Source organism: Cynocephalus volans, chromosome 12 (genome assembly GCF_027409185.1).
Source record: "Cynocephalus volans isolate mCynVol1 chromosome 12, mCynVol1.pri, whole genome shotgun sequence".
NCBI lineage: Eukaryota > Metazoa > Chordata > Mammalia > Dermoptera > Cynocephalidae > Cynocephalus > Cynocephalus volans.
In genome coordinates this window covers 5,450,331-5,469,635 of record NC_084471.1, presented here as the reverse complement: position 1 = coordinate 5,469,635, position 19,305 = coordinate 5,450,331, and the positions used below count along the sequence as shown (strand labels likewise).

Here is a 19,305-nt window from a genome sequence, read left to right as displayed (position 1 = left end):
ACAGTCACAACACTCCTGGCCATGGGGTCTTGGGTTCTGGGCCACCCCTTTATGAGTACAGACCTCTCTTCATGTTCATGCGGTCAAGATATGAGGTTCAAAATGTCACTACTCTGAGGAAGGGATGAGGTCCTGGAACGTGCCTCTCCAGTCCTTCTGGCAAGTGTCAGCTCATCCTTGCTTGCACAGGCAGCTGTACCAGGGGCTGCTGCCTGGACCCCTGGGCCTACCTCCTCCCCATCTGCTGGTGGGGGCTGGTGGGGATCGAGGTCCTCCAGGAACCCTCTGAGCTTGTGTGGCAGCACCACCCCCATCAGGCAGATGCTGGGGTTAGCTTCAATTTAGGGAGGTTGTGTATAGGCTGGGGCCGGATCCTCCGTGGCTGGGAATGGCTGTGATTACAGTCTGCACATCTGAAACGACATCCAGACCCACTGCATGCTGCAAATTTGTTTCTGGGCAAGGCCTCCGGTCTGATTTGGGCGGGGGGTGGGGGAGGGGTGTGTATATGTGTGAGTGTGTGGGGGCGAGTGTGGGCGGGTGGGTGAGTGCGTGTACAGACAGTATTTGATTTCTGAGATGTTTTTTGCTCTCTGCCTTGGAGAAAGGAACACCCTACATTATCAAGGCCCGGCCTTATGTCCCCAGCCTGAGGCTGCCCTGAGCCCAGGGATAGGATTTGGAGATTTTGCTGACATTTTGCTTTGGAGTTGCTTGGTGCCACCTATGAGTCTCTTCACCCTCCAGTGCCCAGAGCCCCTTCACAAGCACCATGCCTTAGCTCCTGACATGGGTGAGGCTGGCCAAGCACCAAGGCAGCCAGTAAAGTCTGAACGAGTGAAGAATTGAATGACCAGCTGGCTCCCCTTAGAGACAGTTACCTATATTAGGTTTAGGAAGTAAATGCCCTAAGTACAGACTCCCATTAATGTGGTTGGATGAAGCAATTAATGTGAGAGCTCCTGGCAGTGCCGGGTGCAGAAAGTAAATACAGCTGCAGTGAGATGCTGTGGGCTCAGTTCTTGGTTCTGTGTTTCTAGCTGTGTGACTTTAGGCAGGTTACACGCCCTCTTTGAGCCTCAGTTTTCTTCTCGGTGAGCTTGCCATAGTAACACTTGCCTTGCGTGGTTGTGAGGACAGAGGCAATGCTGTATCTTAACACAGGATGAGAGTGGCCCAGCTCAGGAGTTTGTCAGGAGGATGAATGAGCCTCTGGGAGGAGGCGGAGTGGAGCTGGAGGGCTGGTGAGAGCTCAGAGCCCCCTCAGGGAACGGCAGGCCAGAACAAGGACCACGGGACCGTGCCAGGACCGTTCACCCCGAGGTGGCCTCAACCGCCTGGGGGCTTTTAATAGGCATGTCTCACGGCCTGGGCCGGTGGGTCTGGCCAGGCCTGAAGGAGGACGGTGGAGGTCGTGCTCCCAGGCCTGTCACCCTGGAATTATATTATTCACTCAGCAAGAACATCCTGGGTCTCTGCTCCATGCCAGGCCCTGCCCTGGGTGCTAGGGAGCAAACTTACATCCAGGCCCCAAGATCCTGCTTTCCAGAAGCTGCCTGCTGGCTCCCCGAGCATCCTGCCGTCTGAGTTCCTGCAGCTGAAAGTGCTTGTATTTCAGCGGTTGGCTTCGTCCCCGCTAATGTCTCAGTTAGAGAGAAGTGGTGTGTAGCAGGGTTGCCACGTACAGTTGGATGTGTTGTGTGCTACCAAACTCTAGGGGGCACCATTCACAGCTTAGTCTATGTGCAGTGCACACCCTGCTCAACTGTACACAGCAGCCCCGGTATAAGGGCTTGTGAGCAAAGATACCTACCTAGCTGTCCCTCTCCCGCAACCAGGCCAGGCCTCAGTCAAGCCTTAACGCCTTGCTTCCCCGGCCATCTGGCTTCAAGTCACCATCAGGCACCCCAGCTAGCAGGGCCCAGATTGCCTCTTTAAAATCATTACCTCTTAAGGGGTTAAACATGAGCTGCTGACCCTGTACTGCAGCCTGATTTGGAAAGTTTGGCCCGGGATCAGTACACATTACGAACGAGATTCAGAAATTCCACCTAAAAACAACAGCGTAGCCGTCCCTGCCCAGTGATGAGTGATTGGCCCTGTCCCGGCTTTCACGGCAAATCCCAGGGATTAAGTGCTTTCTCTTCTCTGGGAGGCACAGCCCTGTCACCCCGGGGGCCACACCCTGGCCCACAGCCAAGTTGTTTCCCAGGGTGATGGGCCCAGCCTCCTCCGGGCCTGGGATGGCTGCAGCTCGATTCTGCCTTGAGGCTCGTGGTGTCGCTGAGAGTGGCGGGAGGTGGAAGACAGGTCAGGAGGACCTCTCAGAGGGGATGAGACAGCGGGATGGAAGGGAGCAAACACCTTTTGTGCTGCCTCTGCTGGGACCCCATGGAGCAGAGGTGGGGTCGAAGGTGTCAGGCCCGGTGCTGTACCTGACTGCATGACCGCATGACAACTCCAAGGCGACAGCAGTTATTCTCCAAAGAGCTCTGAGGAATGTCAGGTTCAGAGACTCTCAGAGGTCACCCTGGTCACACAGCTGGTGACCGCTCCCCCAAGCTGCAGCTGGCCTCCTCAGAGGGTTTGGTGGGGTTTAATGGGGCACAGCCTCTGCTTTTGAGCCCACCTGAGTGAGGCACACAGGGGCCACAGGGGGCCGCCCCAAACCTCCCTGCTCCTGCTGTGGGCAGCCCCGGCCGGCCTGTGCTGCACCTGCAGTGGCACGAATGGCATCCGCTCAGGGGCCAGGGCTCGGCCCGAGGAGGTGCCTTGTCCATGTGAACGCTGCACTCCAGAGCAAACCACAAGCCACAGCCCAGGACCAGGCCAGGGAGGGTCAGCGGGGTACAGCCTGCCCCAGCAGCCCCCCAGCGGCCACCCCTGAAGGAGAGAGTGTAGTGGGGAGAGGAGGCCGCCCCGCCCATGCTGAGCCCCAGGGGGTCTGCCACACAGAGACCTCATGGCCAAAAGAGTTTGGGTAGTTGCACAGTTCTGCGTTGGCAGTGTGCCATGGCTGGGACTGTCACGGCCCGCAGGAGGATGGAAGGGGACAAAGCTTGAGGTGCAGAAGGTGTCTGCAGGACGAGGGGCAGCCAAACTGCGTGAGTGCTGCTGAGAGTCAAGTCACATGAGAACCAAGGGGTCACCGTGGCGAGGCTGCTGGTGACACTGACAAAGCCTTTCAGTGGAGCCGGGTGAGGGAGGCTGCACTGGAGAGGGCACGCCAGAGGCAGTGCTCCCGGGGAGCTCCTTCTAGAAAGTCTGTCGTGAACAGGAGCAGAGAAGCGTGTGTGCCGGCAGGAAGGACGGAGTGAAGGGGGGACGCTGGGAGCAGGTGTGGCGTTGCGAGTTTCTCACTTGACTTTCTCTTCCACCACACTGAGTCCCTAGAGGGAAGAGCCTACACAGGGTCCATTCGTACAGCGCTCCCCTCTGTGGCCCTGCTTGTCTTTGTTTCTTGCACACACACGTGTGCTCACACACAGAGCAGACACATCCGCTGGGAGGTAACCCAGGCCCGGCTCCCGGCAGGTGCCCACGCCCGACTGCAGGATCCCACACACCTGCTGACTTCCAGAGTCACCAAGGGGTTAAAACAAGCCCAGAGCAGCCTCTTAGCATCTCCAGAGCGCCTCACCGGGATGGTCTGTGTCCAGCTGGAATGATTTGTGACCCTCTTACTGCTGCTGTTATGCACCTTTTGAAAAGCCTTTGATATCAACAGACACATTCATAAATTATTCTGTTTTTTAAAAAACGAAATGTTTTAGCTAAACAGCAATAGACGCATGGTCTGCAAAATTAGAAAAAAAGAATCTGGTGATGATGTGAATCTTCCAATGGCCTTGCCTGCCCACCATAAATATGTTAAAGAACCCTGACAGCCACTGTCACAGACAGCATCCTGTGGCTCGACAGCAGAGGGGGATGTCAGGTGTTTCCAGATGGACTCTGTTAGGAACATTCCCTCCATGACCAAGGCTGAGAACTCCAAGTGTCACAGTCCTCAAATTGATGGCAAATCCTCCATGGCATTTGTAGTGTGCCAGGCACTGTTCTGAGCATGTTATATATACATTTATGTCACTTGCTTCTCATAGCAACCATATAGGTGATTATCCCCATTCTCCAGATGAGCAAACTGAGGCACAGAGGGGGTTCCAGCCCACGTGACATGACTTCAGATTGCACTCAGCTTATTGGGACTCAATATGGTGTTCCTACGGTCATGACCTTCCTGGGCAACCTCGGTCAGGAAAGAGGTCTACTCTTCGAGGCATGGCCGAGCCCTGAAATCTCACAGCGGTCACCTCTGCATCCCTGACAGCCGTGAGCATGCTCCGTACAGTAGGTGCATAATAAATGTTCAGTCAGTGGTGAGACGATCCTCTTTCTGAGGATTCTGTGTGCGTGTCTCAGGTGCTGGAAGAGCAGCTGTTGTCCTGTGTTGGACAACAGCTTGGATGAAGAGACACTGATCTTGCTCTAGCTTGGGGGGCTCTGTGCCATGGCCTTGCCAGTGGGAAGCCCCCCTCTGTCCTGGACCGGCCCATCAGTGCCCGTCGGGAAGGAAAGGAGAAGGTGATGTTTCTCAGCAAACCTCATATGTCCGTCCTTGCTGAAGTCCAGCTCCAGGGAAAGGTCCCCACGTGATCCAGCCCCTGCCCCTCGTCCCCGCGTGATCCAGCCCCTGCCCCTGTCCGCGTCTGCCTCTTCCCTCTCCCCTCCCTCCTTTACTCTTGTCCACTCGGGGAAACTGAGAGCGCCAGCTGCCTTGTGCTCTCGCCACTCCCTCTGCACGAGCCCTGCTCCAGCCTCTTTCTTGCCTGGCACCTTGTCCTTCAAAGATCAGCTCAAGGTTAGCCCCTTGCTGAAGATTCCACAAGCACCCGGTGACCGGTTTGGGGTGAGCGTTTCTCCCTAGTTCTGCTAAAGCACCTTTGCTTACCTCTACCCACCTGTTCTGCCCCTCTCACTTGCGCCTGCCTTCCCAGTGGGCCGAGAGCTCCCCGAGGACTCAGACCAGAGCTGGTCAGGGTCTGTAACCCCAGCACCCAGCACCTGCCCAAGCGAGTGCTCTGTGCCTGCCAAGTGAATAAACAAAAGAGTGCTCTGCTCCACCCGGCAGGCTGGGTGTGGGGTCCCTGCTCTGCACTCACTAGCTGTGTGCCAGGCAAGCCTCAACCCCAGGGGACCTTGATCGTGTCTGTAGGAGGAGGTAGCACAGCCTTAACTCCTGGAAGGCAGAGGCAGGATTTGACCCTCTCTTGGGTTTCTGGGTTTTTTATTTTATGTCAAGTTGGCAAGACTTATTCTTCTGTGCCCTCTGTGGCCCCTGTCATCTCAGGGGGATTGTAAGGGGTTCGGTATGGCTGAAGCAGGTGTGCTGAGAGACAGGGCTGGCCTGGGCCATGGGAGCCTAATAATTGAGGCATCTTACTTGCTGAGGGGGGGCAGTTTAGACAGAGCCACAACGACCCCATGGTCGGATTTGTGTCCCAGCTCTGACCACAGTGGGACGTGCGTGGGGATGAGGAGGCAGGTGTTATCAGCATTCAGGAAAAACGACGAGGCCTGAGAGAGGCAGGGTGGGCTCGGGCTGGAGAAGGGAGGAGAGGCTCAAGACACCTGCAGATAAAAGCATTCATCGGCCTTCGTGATGACAGAACATGGGCGATGGAAGCCAGTGGCCTGGTGGGGGTGACCCCACGCTCCTGGCTCAGGGGCCCTGGGTGGAGGGTGGGTCTGGGGGAGGAGGGTGGGTCAGTGTTTGGGGGTGTCTGGAGAGATTTGAGTAGGTTGAGTTTGGGCCTGGGGCCTGGGAGGACCTCAGCAGGTAGGTGGGGGCTGAGGTCAGGGCGGAGGACACAAGGAAGGAGGGACGATTATTTCTTAACACTCCCATCATAGTCATTTTTAGCCAACTTGGTAGAAGTAGGTGCATCAGATGGCAGATCCTTCTGGAACACTGCCCAGGCCTTCTCTTCCTGTGGCAAGGCCACAGGGCTCGGTGGAAGGGGCAGTGGCCCACGGTCCGGGTTCGAGTCCTGTTTGCTGCTTGCTGGCTGTGTGATTTTCAGCAACTCACTCACCCACCCTGAGCCTTGTTTCCTCCTCCATGAGCCTTAGGTGACAACAACGCCAGCTGCCTGCGGTTGAGATGGAGGGAGAGACGGTTGGGGTGGGCTTTCTGATAATGCAGTGCTGCAGGAATGCCAGTTTCCACGTCACACAGGAAGGCTGAGGAGGTTTAGTCCAAGCTGACATTTCTCTCCATGTTTCTCTTCAAGGGGAGAGGTGTGCTCGTGGGGTGGGGGCGTCTCTCTTTTTTAGCTGCCTGAAGCTGTCCCCTCCAAACTGTCTGGTTTAGCTCACGGGAGACCTGCGGAGAGAGCACATTTATAATAATCAAGAAATACGGATGACGAGTTTTGCTGAGACATGTTGAGTGACATTTGGTATTTTAAATATGCAGCCCAGACACCTGTCCTCCTTCCTCGCAAGCGTTTACAACGTTGCTCAGGGCGAGCAGAGAAGACAGGGAGCTCAGTCCCCTCCACCGCACCAAAGACAGGCCCGATTACCCTGTAATTCCTAGTTCCTTGCTGCTGTTTTGCCATCTGTTTATGACTCAGCTAAGGGCCGCACATTCTGGAAGTGTCCTGCATGTCACGTGCACGGTGAAGAGGGAGGAGAGGCCGTGGATGGAAGCGCTTTGGGGTCAGTCCCAGCTGGACTGGAACCCGTGGCCCTGTGAGCTGTATGATCTGGGGCCTGCTGTTCTCAGAGCCTCATTTCACTCCCCAGGAAAATGGGGGCGATAATCTCCCCTCCTCCGCATCGTGGTGGGGACTGAAGGAAGCCTGGGCATGTGGCGCCCCTCAGTTTCCAACCCCCTTCCTTGCTGTGGGGCTTCTCGCCCAGCCTGGCCACACTAGTCCGTCTCTGTGCAGGTGCTGACAGCGCCTCTCCCTGCTCCTGACTGCTCCTCTCCGCCTTTGGTCTGTGTGATTCATCCCAGCCTGCGGGGACTGTGACTTCTAGCGAGGTGGATTTACTGAGGTCTGGGTGACTGCCTCTTTCCAGCTGCTCACTGTGTGAGGGGCGAGACCGCATGGCTCTGCTCTCGGCCCCCGGCTTCTCCGTTCCAGCACCTCGTCCACAAAGGCCCACACTTCCCTTTCCCACCTGCTCTGGGCTGGCTCCCCAGAGTGGCCACCGAGGCCAGACAGTGAGGTCTGGCTCTCGCTTGCTGCCCTTTCCCTTTCCAAGTGGTCAACGTCTAAAAACAGTGACCTTTGGCTACTGGCCATTCCTTCCCAATGCATTCATTTGTGGGTGGTAATTCTCAATTTCATGTCTTAGTGCTTTAATCTTTCGTCCATCTATTCATTCAACAGCCATTTATTGGATGCCTCATATGTGTCAGGCACAAAGTAGCAGCAAGGACCTACTGTGTGTCCCAAGAACTAGGGACACAAGAGTAGCCAAGAAAGACAGTGCCCATGGCCTTGGCCTTACATTTTAGTGGGCGACAGATGATAACAAGGAAGTAAATGACTCCCTAATGTGATTTCAGGTGGGGACAGCTTCCTGTTCTATGATGTCACATGACTTTTAAAGTTTTACCTCTGCCTTTCTAACTCAAATTGCTGTCTTTTAAAAAACACCGTTTCCACTGGCATGAGATATTACACAATCTCTTGGTTCATCATCTTGTTTGCTAAAATACTCTTTGCCAACCCAGTCCGCTCCATCACACTTTGTCGGCTGGAACCACAGGACTCTCAAGGTGGAGGCCGAGCTTCAGCACGGATGGCGGTGTGCGTGAGGTGACGCAGCTGGTCAGTACAGAGCCAGCACAGGAGCCTGAGCTGTGACTGCGTCCTGAGCCAGAGACAGCAGACTCACGCGGAGCCCCATCCATCGCTGATTTTCACCATTTCATACAGTTGATGGACAATCGGATGCAACTTTGAACAGCAGAAGCTGGCTTCGGGGGCCGAGAATAGGGACCAGAGACCCCAGGAGGCAACGAAGACCTCCCCGTTGGACCCATGTGCTTCATGTCAGGATCCTGGATCCCCAGCCCATCAGCTGCAACTGACAAAGCAGAGCCAAGACATGAAGGTGAAGTGCCCGAGGGGCCTGCATTTTTTAACAGGAAAAAAAAAATGCTTAATTATATCTTTAAGAGGCACAGACATGCCGAGGAATACCAGCAGCATCTGAGACCTGAAGCAGAAATGCCAGGGAGGAGAGTTTGAAAGATTAACACAGTTGAACTCAGCACCGTGGCCTTTTTTCTTTTTTCCTTTTTTTTCCTGGGGCTTCGGAAAGGTGGGAAGGTAAACACCGCAGCAGGTGAGAGGGACAAGCCAGGCATGATGGGACACACCTCTCCCTTGGTCCCACATTTTGCGGCTAGAGTGGCCGTTCCAAATAGAGCCGCTCTCGCCCAGAGCCTGCAGTGACTGCCTCTTCTTTCAGGACGGAGTTTCATCTTCCTTCCAGACTGTGGGCTGCTAGGACTGTTTCCCTTCTTCCCCGTCTCCTTCCTTCTTTCCCCTTCTCCAGCCTCCATCCCACTCAGCAATCATGGCTGAGCTCCTGCTGTGTGCCTGCCCAGCCCTAGCTGAGGAAGGCAGGGCAGAGACAAGCACGATGCCAACCCTGCCCCTGGACAGGGAGGCCGACTGTGAACGTCCCCTGCAGCGGACAGAGGCACTGTCACAGTGGCCAGACACTGGGTGCCAGGTGACCCAAAGTGGGGCCAGGGAAGGCTTCGCCAAAGAAGACTTGAGCAGTCCAGCTGGTGCCAGTGCCTAGCTCATGACAGAGGCCAAGTAAATGTCTAGAACCAAGTGGATGGATGGGATTGAGCCCCTGGTGGTGGCTTTCCGATGCTTTTGGTGCCACATGTGGGCAGCGAGTGTTCCCCACTTCCTCTCCTCCAACCCCACTTGCCTCCCCACCATAAAGAAGCTGTCAGTGGCTCTGAAGGGACGCTGGTCTAGGATCGATGGTGGCAAGGAAGCTGGGAGACAGCACAGCTCCCTGGTTCTGTGAGACTGGAGACGTGAGGCCCCTGGAGCAGCCCTTCACCACCTGCTCAGCCTTGTCTGCTTGTCTTTCTCCAAGACTGACACTGTTCCCAGGAAGCTTCTGGACTTGCACATGCCCCTACTGCTTCCGTGGCTCCTACTTATTCTCAAAATTTAAATGTCAGTTGCTGTGTCTCCCTTAAAGCTCCCCTGTGAAGAGTAGCCTCTGTTGGATGGATGGATGGATCAATCTATCAATTGATCGATGGGTGAGTGGGTGGATGGATGGATGGATAATGGATGGGTAAGAAGCGATGAAGAAAGAAGCAGTGTTGGAATCGACCACTTAATTCTACAGACATTTATTTGGCATCTCTTACATGCCAGGCACTGGGGATTAGCTGGACTGCTTATGTCCTTTTTTGTCAAGTCCTTCCTGGCCCCTGGCCTGGGTTCGGGCTAGGTGAGAGCAAGGAGGTGGAAGTCATGCTTGAACGAGCCTGGCGGTGGAGGAAACCAGAGCTCCAGGGAAGTGTGGCTAGGCTGGGGGAGTGGTGGTCGGATCCACTGAATGGGCATGGCCTGGGCAAGGGAGCCCTGGGGCACATGGGGTTGTGCATAGAGTTGGAGATTCAACGTGGACTTGAGGTCAAAGGGGAGGCATAGAAGAGCTGACTCTGGAAGGGTAGGAAGGGACACACGTTCCTGGAGCACCTGCAGTGCACACCCATACAATTTCTTGTTTAACCCTCACAGCATCCCTACGTGCTCTGCCTTAATCATTTTTCTTGTTAAATGCTGAGGTCCTGCGAAAATCCAGGCCTTGAATGTGACCCCCGTCAGTAGCCTCCTCTCCCAGCGCCCTGTTCACTGTGCAGTCCTTAGCTTCCTTCAGCATTTCTTTATCTCACCAGGTAGCTGCTCACTGTCTGAATGACCAGGCAGCAGCATGGCGTTCTGGTCCTCCACCGTTACAGGGGCTGAGCCTCGGGAATGCCCGCAGATGATGTGCTTACATACAAAGCTTTTCTGCACATTCCAGGCTTTCCTTTCCAGTGAAGTTTAAAAATCAGTCCAAGAGAAATACTTAACCCTTGCCGTATGTTGCAGTGGTGCAAGAATCTAGCCATACTCTTACTGAGGATCAGGTCACATTTAAACAGTGGAATGCCTTTTGATAGCTGGTGGTCACCTCTGAGGAGGAAGAAAGGGTGACCTCGCGTCTGCTTTGTTTCTGATTTTGAAGGTTGCTACTTTTCATCCCTGTTCACAGAAGGGGAGATGGAGATTCAGAAAGGTTAAATAACTCATGTGGGGTCCTACTGCTGTCCCAGGTCACTTAGACTCAAACTTGTGTCCTGCAGCTCTCCAAGAGTCCACTTGGAATGACTGTGCAGGTCCCTGTCCCCACACCAAGCTCACTGCGTCAGCACTCTCTCTTTCCTTCTCTGTCCCCAGACTGACCCCCAGGAGAGACTGTCGCTTTTTCTACATACTTAGCCCAGTGCCTGGCACCCATAGCAGGCCCAGAAACTGCTGTGGATATGAACTGTCGACATATAAAGGTCCCACAGGTAGCTAGGAATGTTTATTTAAATATAGGTGTATAAAGTGAATACATAACATATAGATATAATAATATAATTATTATGAATATTTTATATGTAAATTTTATAGTAAACATAAATATATTTTATATAGATAATATATAAATCATATTTTTATATATAAATGATATCAACTACAATTATAAATTTATAAAATATATATATATTTTAAATATATTAAAATATTAACATATTTAATATATTTATATTTATAATATTTAACATATGAAATACACTTAAATATATTTTAAATATATATTTTATAATATATTATAAAATATACAAATTTAATATATTTATATGACCTACATAAGTTATATTTTTAATATATTCATATATTTTATAATATACATGTTTTGTATTTATAATTATATATTCATATATCACATATGTGTTCACTTCAAAAAGTTCATAGAAAGATTCCTATTATCTTTTAATTCTATTTTCCTTTTCTTTAGGTGAATTGAAATGTTGTGGGGTACAGAGTTATATTTCGATGCACGTATACAACGTGTATTTATCAAATAAGGGTAGTTGGCAAATTCATTGCCATAAAAATTGTTTCTTTGTGATGAGAGCATTTGAGCTCCTCTCCTTCAGCCATTTGACATTATTCTATTTTTCCATGACATTTTGGAATTACCCTCATGTATAATAACTATATAATATACAGAAATCTCACAATAATCGAAGGAAGTAAAGATATATCTGATCACAGCTTTAGAAGGGTCCCCCCACACCCCTCTCTGCTCTTCCATCTTACAGTGGTGCACAGGCTCTCCTGGCACCTGACTTCTCTCCTTCAAGCCCCAAACTCTGAGCACTGGGAAGGGTAGTAAGAACCCTCCCTGCACCTGGGACTGGTGAAGTCGGCCGGTGGCCCAGGCTGCTGTGGCTGGCAGGCCACCATTGCCAGTCTCAGGCCTGGGAAGAGAAAATGGTGACATGCATGGGGGCTATGGGGGCCATGGGAGCATGTTTAGGTGTGGCCCCGTGAACCCACAATTGACCCCAGCAGGCAGATCCAGCCCACCGAGGGGCAGACAGGAGTGACCCAGTCATCAGGGCCTTCTGGCAGACCCAGGGTGGTGACAAGCCCACGTCCTCTGCCGGGAGCTGAAGATGTGCATGGCATTCAAACAGGACAAAGCCGCGATGTCATCGCCGGGCAATGGTAGAGAAAGGGTGCTGACAGCCTGCAGAAGCCCACGTTTATCTCTCCATCACAGCCAAGGCCTGTGTTTGCTTAGGGAACAGCCTGGAATTCCACCACAGCTGCTGGGCATTTCACTCTTGAAACATAAACCCAGAGAGCAAAAGGGGGGACGTCGTGCCCAAATTCTCCTTCTGAGCATGAACTTCATGTTCCTGACTGGGAACTAGCCGCTGGTGGAGGAGGCCTTCACAACCCTTCGCTTCTCACCGAGCCTCGGCTGTGAGCCGAGCACCAGGGCCTGAGAGAGGCTCTCCCTTGCACGTCTCCTAAGCCTGCCACGGTGCTGTTTGCAGAAATCAGCCTGGAATCGGCAACTTGTAGCAAACCATCGGTGACTCTTTCTTAAAATGAGGCTGTGAGACTGTAGACTCCGTGCTGGCTTTTCACAGAGCATCCAAGTAGGTGTGCCCAAGCCAGCTCATACCAGTTCACACCAGCTCACACCGACTTGAGAGAGCTGCTTGTGGACATCTCTCCCCCACTCTGCTTTCAGTGATGTCACCTTGGTGCCATGAAATCAGCCGCAGAAATTGGAGTGTGGTATGAACAGAGAGCCGGTTGTGAAGCAGTTACCAGCACAGCACTGCATCCATATGATTTTGGACAAAGCCCTACTAACAGAACATGTGAGATGGAGAAGAGACCTTGGAGGTCGTTCATTCGTAAACGTCAGCAGCCATTGGTCTGTGTCTGCTGTGCCCTGGGCACTGGGATCAGCCTACTGGCTTGGCTCTTGCGGCTTCCTGCGCAGGAAGGGCACCTCCTCCAGGAAGACTGTCCTGACTTCCCCCTCCCCAGCTTTCCTCACCTCCGTTCACACCCGTGCTGGACAACGCACAGACTTCTACCAGAGCGGGGCACTTGCCTGCTTTTAACCCTAGATCCTCCCCCACCAGCTTTGAAACCAGGATTCTGTAAGTTATCTCTGTGACACGGCGAACGGGTCCCAATGCCTACTGAGAAATGCATGTGTGCATGTGAAGGTGAATTTCTGGGCCTTCTGGTCTGACAGGAGCTCAGCCCTGCACACCTGGAGCTGGGGCCCTGGCAGACACCATGCTGGGGCATCTGGATTGTGCAGTGCAGAAGCACAGGGAGACATGGCACCATTTGCTCACTGAGTCTGTGGCCCAGAAAGGACTTCAGTCTCTCCACAGCCCAGTGAAGATGACCACAGTCTGCCTAGCCCCATCCCAGAATGTGGGAGAATTCTCTGTGCACCTTTGGGTACCCTGCAGAGGTGAGGCAGTGCCAACAGGGCCCGGCCTGGAAACACCAAGATGGCCAGGCCCAGGTTGGGGGAGAGTTGCAGAATCCACTCTCTTACCACCCAATCCTGCTCCCCTGCAAATCTGCAGAATGCTTGGGTTGCTCCCTCTTCCACCCTGGCACAGCTGAGCTCTGTCTATGCCCTGTCCTCTGAGCCCCAGCAGAGGAGGCCACCAAACATGGCCTTTGGCTGGTCCAGGCAGAACTCCCTGCCACCCCCAGAAGTTTCTCTGGAACTGACACCTGTCTCTCCTCTGCCACCCGCCCTCCTTCTGCTTGTCCTAGCCATTCTGCTGCTGCTCAGGCTGCACATGCTCTGAGCCCCTGTCACCTGAGCTTCTTCTTGCTCCCCTGTTACCACAAACACTGAACAGTGAGCTCAGGGGTCACCCTCCACAGAAGCATGGATGGTGAAGGGTCCAGGGCATGTCCCATGGAGAATCAGCACTGCTCTGCTTGGAGAAGGGGGATCCAGGACTCCACTGCAATCCTTGAATATCATGGGGAAGAGGATACACCTGCTCCGTTTCTTCCCAAGGGTCAGAACTGGGCTCAGTAGGTCGAGGGGAGGAAGACAGGTGTCTGTTGTGCATCTGCTCCATGCCAGGCCCTTTTCTAGGCTCTTTTAAACAGAGCCAAGGTGGTAGAGCAGGAAACTTGGGCTCCAAGAGGGCAGGAGCTGGCATTGACCCTAGAGCTGGCCAATTCCAAAGCCACACTCACAGCTTCCTTCACCGTCCCAGCTGTGCGTGATGGAAGGCTGTCTTGGGAAGTGGTGAATTCACTGTCACTGGGCCTCGGAGGTGACCACTTAGAGGGGATGTTACACAGGGGACTTGAGTGTCTGGCTCAGAGTGGGACTCAGTGAGGCCTGAGGCCCCTTCTGGCTCTGAAATTCCTTGAGGGAAATCGTTTCCCAGATGCCTACGTGGCTCCAGTCCTAGCTAACTTCCAGCACCTTCTGCTCTCTCCCAGGTGTCGTGCGCCAAGTGCGGCCAATTGTTGGCCCATTTCACGCAGTCCTGAAGCTGGAGATGAACTACGTGATCGGGGGTGTGGTCTCCCACCGAAATGTCGTCAACGTGCACATCTTCGTCTCTGAGTACTGGTTCTGAGGGCTGGTCCGTGCGCAGTCAAGGGCGCACCTCCAAGCCAACTCGTTGCTGCCAACGACTATGCTCTGGACCTGTTTGTACCCCGGAGACATTTCTTCATGTTGCATATTTGTCTGTAGTGTTAGGCCAAATGTATTAAGCTGAGCCAGATGAGTAAGTTCATCTGATGTATTTTGGTGTTTAAATAATGAGTCCAACTGCTCAACTATTTGGTCGAAAACCTTGCTTATTTTTTAATACAAAGGTTAAGTGTTGCTCGCTCTCCCTGCCTATCAGCTGGGCCTTGCTAAGGACCAAGGAAAGAAAGACATTCAGGGGTCAGCCAGTCCAAATGCCAAAAGACGGCCAATTCTTGCCCTGATTGTATGAAATTTGACATCCCGGTACTTTTTTGCCGGTCAGGTTTTGTATGTTCTAAGGACATGGCTGCTGTGGAATAGCACATAAATGTACGATAAACACTCCCTAGAGGCAGCATGATGGAATACCTGCGGAGCACTCAGAAGGCAGACTGCACTTCTACTGAAACAAAGGAAAGCCCCTTGGTAAAGACAAGCCTGCTAGGTTTGTGTCGGGAATGGATGGGTTTTCTCTGCACCCTGCATCCATCTTTTCTAACAGGTGGGAAAATCAACAGTTCTGTGATCCTCCTGACAGCCTGTGGTAGCTCAGGAGTCCTCTACCAGCAAAGGGAATGGGACTCTCTCCCCAAGGCCTGCTCAAAGTCCCCAAAGGTTCCGGGGTGGGGCCCAGCTTGTGTACTGGAAAAGCTTCCTACCCATGTCATTTCCAATACTATGCCCACCCTCTGAGAAGCGTGGCTCAAGCCCCCTCCATGCCCCTTGTCCAGCCCTGCTATGCAGGTCACGGGACTCTGGCGTCCATGTGACTTGCTACCAACAGTGTCCCACATGGGCATTCTGGTCCTCTAGAAATTGCTGGGGGGTCCTGTAGAAATAATGACTCTCGTTGGCAGGAAGGAGAAAGGGTTTGGGTTCACTGAGTCCCTGCTAGACACAGCCTGGGCTGGGCACTGGCATGTGGGGCTTTATTCATTCCTCCTGGCAACCCAGTGAGGGGGTGTGTCATGCACAATCTCAAGATGGGCAAACTGGGCACAGAGAGAGGAACTCATTTGCCAAAATCACACAACTTTTTAGAGACACAGAGGGGATTCAAATTCAGTTTACCTGACTCTTAATCCTCTCTAAAACCCTGTATCAGAATAGACATGGCAGACTGAATTTATTGGGTAAACTGACACCACCCTCAGCATCAGCAGTGGGGCCAGGAGCACCCAGCACCCCAAGGCCCTCTTGGATCCATAGGGACTCAGCATGCAGGCTCTTCATATCCACACACCTTGGTTCATCCCATCTTCTAGGCATGGACCCCTCATGGCTCAGAGCCTCCCTGGTCAGTGCCCCAGTTCCTCTCAGCAGCCTGGACCCTGGCACTGGCTGAGATCCAGACTGCCCCCAGGATTTCACCTTCGTTGGGATTTCAGTGTGGCTGCTCTGGTAAGTCAGGCCAGCACCACTCCACCTCTCAGGAACATGCTCCCCAGTCACCTTTGGGAATTCCCAGAGTTTCTGAGGTCACTCACTTGGACACTGGTGGGTCAAAGCCACTCCTGGCCAGCCAGGCACAAGGCCTGCTGGGGCCTTGGCAGCTTGAGCAGGTAGAAAGGGGAAGACCCAGTGTGGGGCTGGACAGTCCAGAGAGACATGTCCAGGGACAAGACAAGTGCAGGTGACATCTGAGCAGCTCTCCATGCCAGGGAATTGGGGTCTTGGCAAGGAAACGGGGGTGGGGCTGATGGCAGGAATGGAAGCCCCAGGGCTAAGAGCAGGAAAGGGGGAGGTACTTGGGGCCCTGGCCACCCACCTGCACCCTGGGGGGCAAGTTTGCAGGAGCTGGGCAGTGCAAGCTGGGCTCAGCAAAGGAGGTTTCTGGGAGCCTCCTTCGTGAGGCCAGGGTGGGACGGGTGGGAAGACAGGAGCGCTGCGGGCTGCTTCCGGAAGGGCAGCTTCCCCTACACTTAACAGGAGTTAAGGTGGGAGCTGCCATGAGTGGGCAGAGCCTGGCCCCCTGATGCCGATTGGCTTTCGAGTGAGCAACTGACCCAAGCCGACCAATCAGAGCCTGTCCCGGGGATGCGACTCAGTCCTGGGGCAGGAGGGAGTGGCTGATGGGCGGTGAGCGCAGGGACCTGCCCGGCTGAGGGGCAGAGGGGAAGAGAGGAGCCGAGTCCGGGCCCTGCCTGATTCAGAATCAGAGAGGTCAGCTGAACCTCGCCTCGGCAGGGGCCAGCGGGTGAGTCATTGCCATCTTCTGAGCCTCAGTTTCTCCGTGTGCAAAGTGTAGACAGTGATCCCTAGAAGGCAGTGAAGAGCGCTGGAGATCATGAGCGCAAGGGGGCTTTGCAAACTGTAAAGTCCTACCTATGGGTGAGATCTTATCATGAACCATTAAAAGTAACAGTGATGATGGTCGCCGCTGTCAGTCGAGCCACACGAATGCTCTCCGAAAGCCTGGCATCTTTTCAATCCTGAGGTTCCTTAATCATTCGTGAGAAACTCAGTGGACAGTGGTGTAAATGACACAAGAGCCTAACTTTTCGTGCTTCATATCACACTCTGGGTTGGGCACCTGATGGACCAGTAAGTATCCCATTATTCTCGCACAGTCATTACCGTCAGGGCCCCACGTTGCTGAATTAAGGAACCCCAAAGTGGGAGGAGGCGGTGCCTCCGGGCCCCCGACAGTGATCCCTTCTTAATTGTGGCCCTAGAACAAAATAATTGAGGGGAATCACTAAAGGGAAAGCAGTTTGTATGCAGCATGAGAAGGCAAACACACAGAGACACCAGGTTGAGTCATTTTTGCTGATCTGGAAGAAGAAACTTGGAGGGATGATTCCAGAAGGTCTCATACTGCGTTATTCGACCAGAAATCTGCTTTGAGTGCAGGGGACACACTACTGTACAGAGGAGCTCTGTGGCCTGTGGCAGGAGTACTTGGGCCACCTGGCATCCTAGCGGGACCAGTGTTAACACACACATTGTTAACTAAAGTACATACTTTATTCTGGTTTCCTTTGTTTTTACCTGAGTGAGTCCCAGGATCTCATCCAGGTTCCCACATGACATTCAGTCATCACGTCTCCTTAGGCTCCTCTGGGCTGTGACAGTTTGTCAAATTTTCTTTGTTTTTGATGAGCCTGACAGTTTTGAGGAATTTTGGTCAGGTATGTTGTAAAAAATAACTCCATAGGGATTTTTCTGATGCTTTTCTCATGTCTAGACTGGGGACATGGGTTTGGGGGAGGGACCCCAGAGGTGCAGTGTCCTCGTCACATCACATCGGGGCATGTCCTGTCAACATCGCTCACCACTGTTGGTGCTGACCTTAGACACCTGGCTGAGGTGTGTGTCAGGCATCTCTGCTGTGCGGTGACTCTATTTCCTCCCTGCGTCCCGTGGTCGTTGGAAGAAGTCACTGTGCGCAGCCCATGCGCCGGGGTGGGAGTTGGCTCCACCTCCTGGAGGGCAGAGTGCAGAAGTGTTTTAGAGCAGACCCCAGACATCGTATCATTTCATATTTAAATATTTTTTAAAAATACATTTCTAATGAGAAGAACTTTAAATACCATGACCAGCATTCCTGTCACCATATTAACAATGATTCCTCATGTTTTCTAATAAGTGGCTTATACGTCTAATTCAACCCAACTTGCATTTAGTAAGATGGGTGTGAAGACTCTGGGGGGCAGGGTACAGAGATGAGTAAGACGTGCTCCCTACTCCCCGGGGTGGGAGATAGGGGACAAAATAGAAGGCCATTATTTCCTTAACATAAGGAATTTTTTACTTACCAAAGGATTTGCCTTGGGACTATATGATAAAATGAGCCTCTACCCTGTGTTCATAGCTCACAAAATATGAGATATTTCTACTTTATCCTTCAAGCCTCTAGCCAAATATGTCTCCTAAAGTTGAGGCTTCTTCTGAACTCCCACCATCCAGGGCACAGACCTCCCTTATACAATAGGTGTTTCGAGGGTAGACTGTATTGTTCCAGAACTGCCTCACCAAGGATTCCGGATGTGGTCACTGGGTTCCAGGCGGGGCTCAGGACCACTCCTAGGCCAGGTGATCAGAGCCAGGAAGAAGAGGCCAGGCAGGACTGGGGAGGTCTGGCTGGAGTCCGAGAGCAGAGGGGACAGCAGCTGGGCCAGAAGGAAAGTGCACGACTCTGTGCGTCCTCCTGTGCATCCCAGGCCCCCACTCTGGTGAGTAAAACAGAGGACAAGTCCCCATCCGTCTGTGTGCAGGGGACTGAACAGTGTCCTCCACAAAAGCTGTGTCCGAGTCCCAGCCCCAGCACCTATGAACATAACCTGATTTGGAAATAGGGTCTTTGTGGATGTGATCAAGGGTCTCAGGATAAGATCACCCTGGGTTTAGGGCCCACCCCAATTAATGACTGGGGTCCTCCTAAGGGACAGGAGAGAGACCCAGAGAAGGCCGTGTGGAGACAGAGGCAGAGATCGGAGTGACACCTCTGCACGCCAAGGAACCAAGCACTGCCGACAGCCGCAGAAGCTAAGACAGAGTCACGGGAAGGGTTCTCCCCCAGAGCCTCCAGAAGGAGCCACCTTCTGACACCTCGACTCCAGACTCTGGCCTCCAGAACTGCGACAGCATGAATTTCTGTTGTCTTAAGCCACCAAGTTTGTGGTGACAGCAGCCCTAGGAAACTAATACCCTGTGTGTGTACAGATATGCATATGCGTATATTTTAAATTCTTAATAATATATCTCTTCATTTGTGTATTTCTTAGGGAGTACAGATAGTGAATTGATTCAGTTCTTTTGCTATATTTTTCATAAATAAGGCATACTGGAGTGTGGGTGCTGGCGCTGTAGGTGTCTCCCGGTCTCAGTTACAGAGAGCAGTTCACCTGAGCCACTGTTCCCCAGGAACTTTCTACCAGACGGAGGTGCAGAGCCCGAGGGAGAAACCCACCTGGACATGACTGCACCAGT

General features: G+C 52.9%; 1 protein-coding gene across 1 annotated transcript in view; it reads left to right on the top strand.

Moving 5' to 3' along the window:
- The window catches only part of FBLN1 (fibulin 1), an 80,726-nt gene extending 66,264 nt beyond the window's left edge, over window positions 1-14,462 (top strand). Inside the window, exon 17 of the mRNA XM_063075108.1 lies at window positions 14,115-14,462. Coding sequence (XP_062931178.1) covers window positions 14,115-14,254 — 140 coding nt within the window. The 3' untranslated portion in view covers window positions 14,255-14,462. The remainder of the gene's footprint in view (window positions 1-14,114) is intronic.
- The last annotated feature ends 4,843 nt before the right edge of the window (window positions 14,463-19,305 follow it).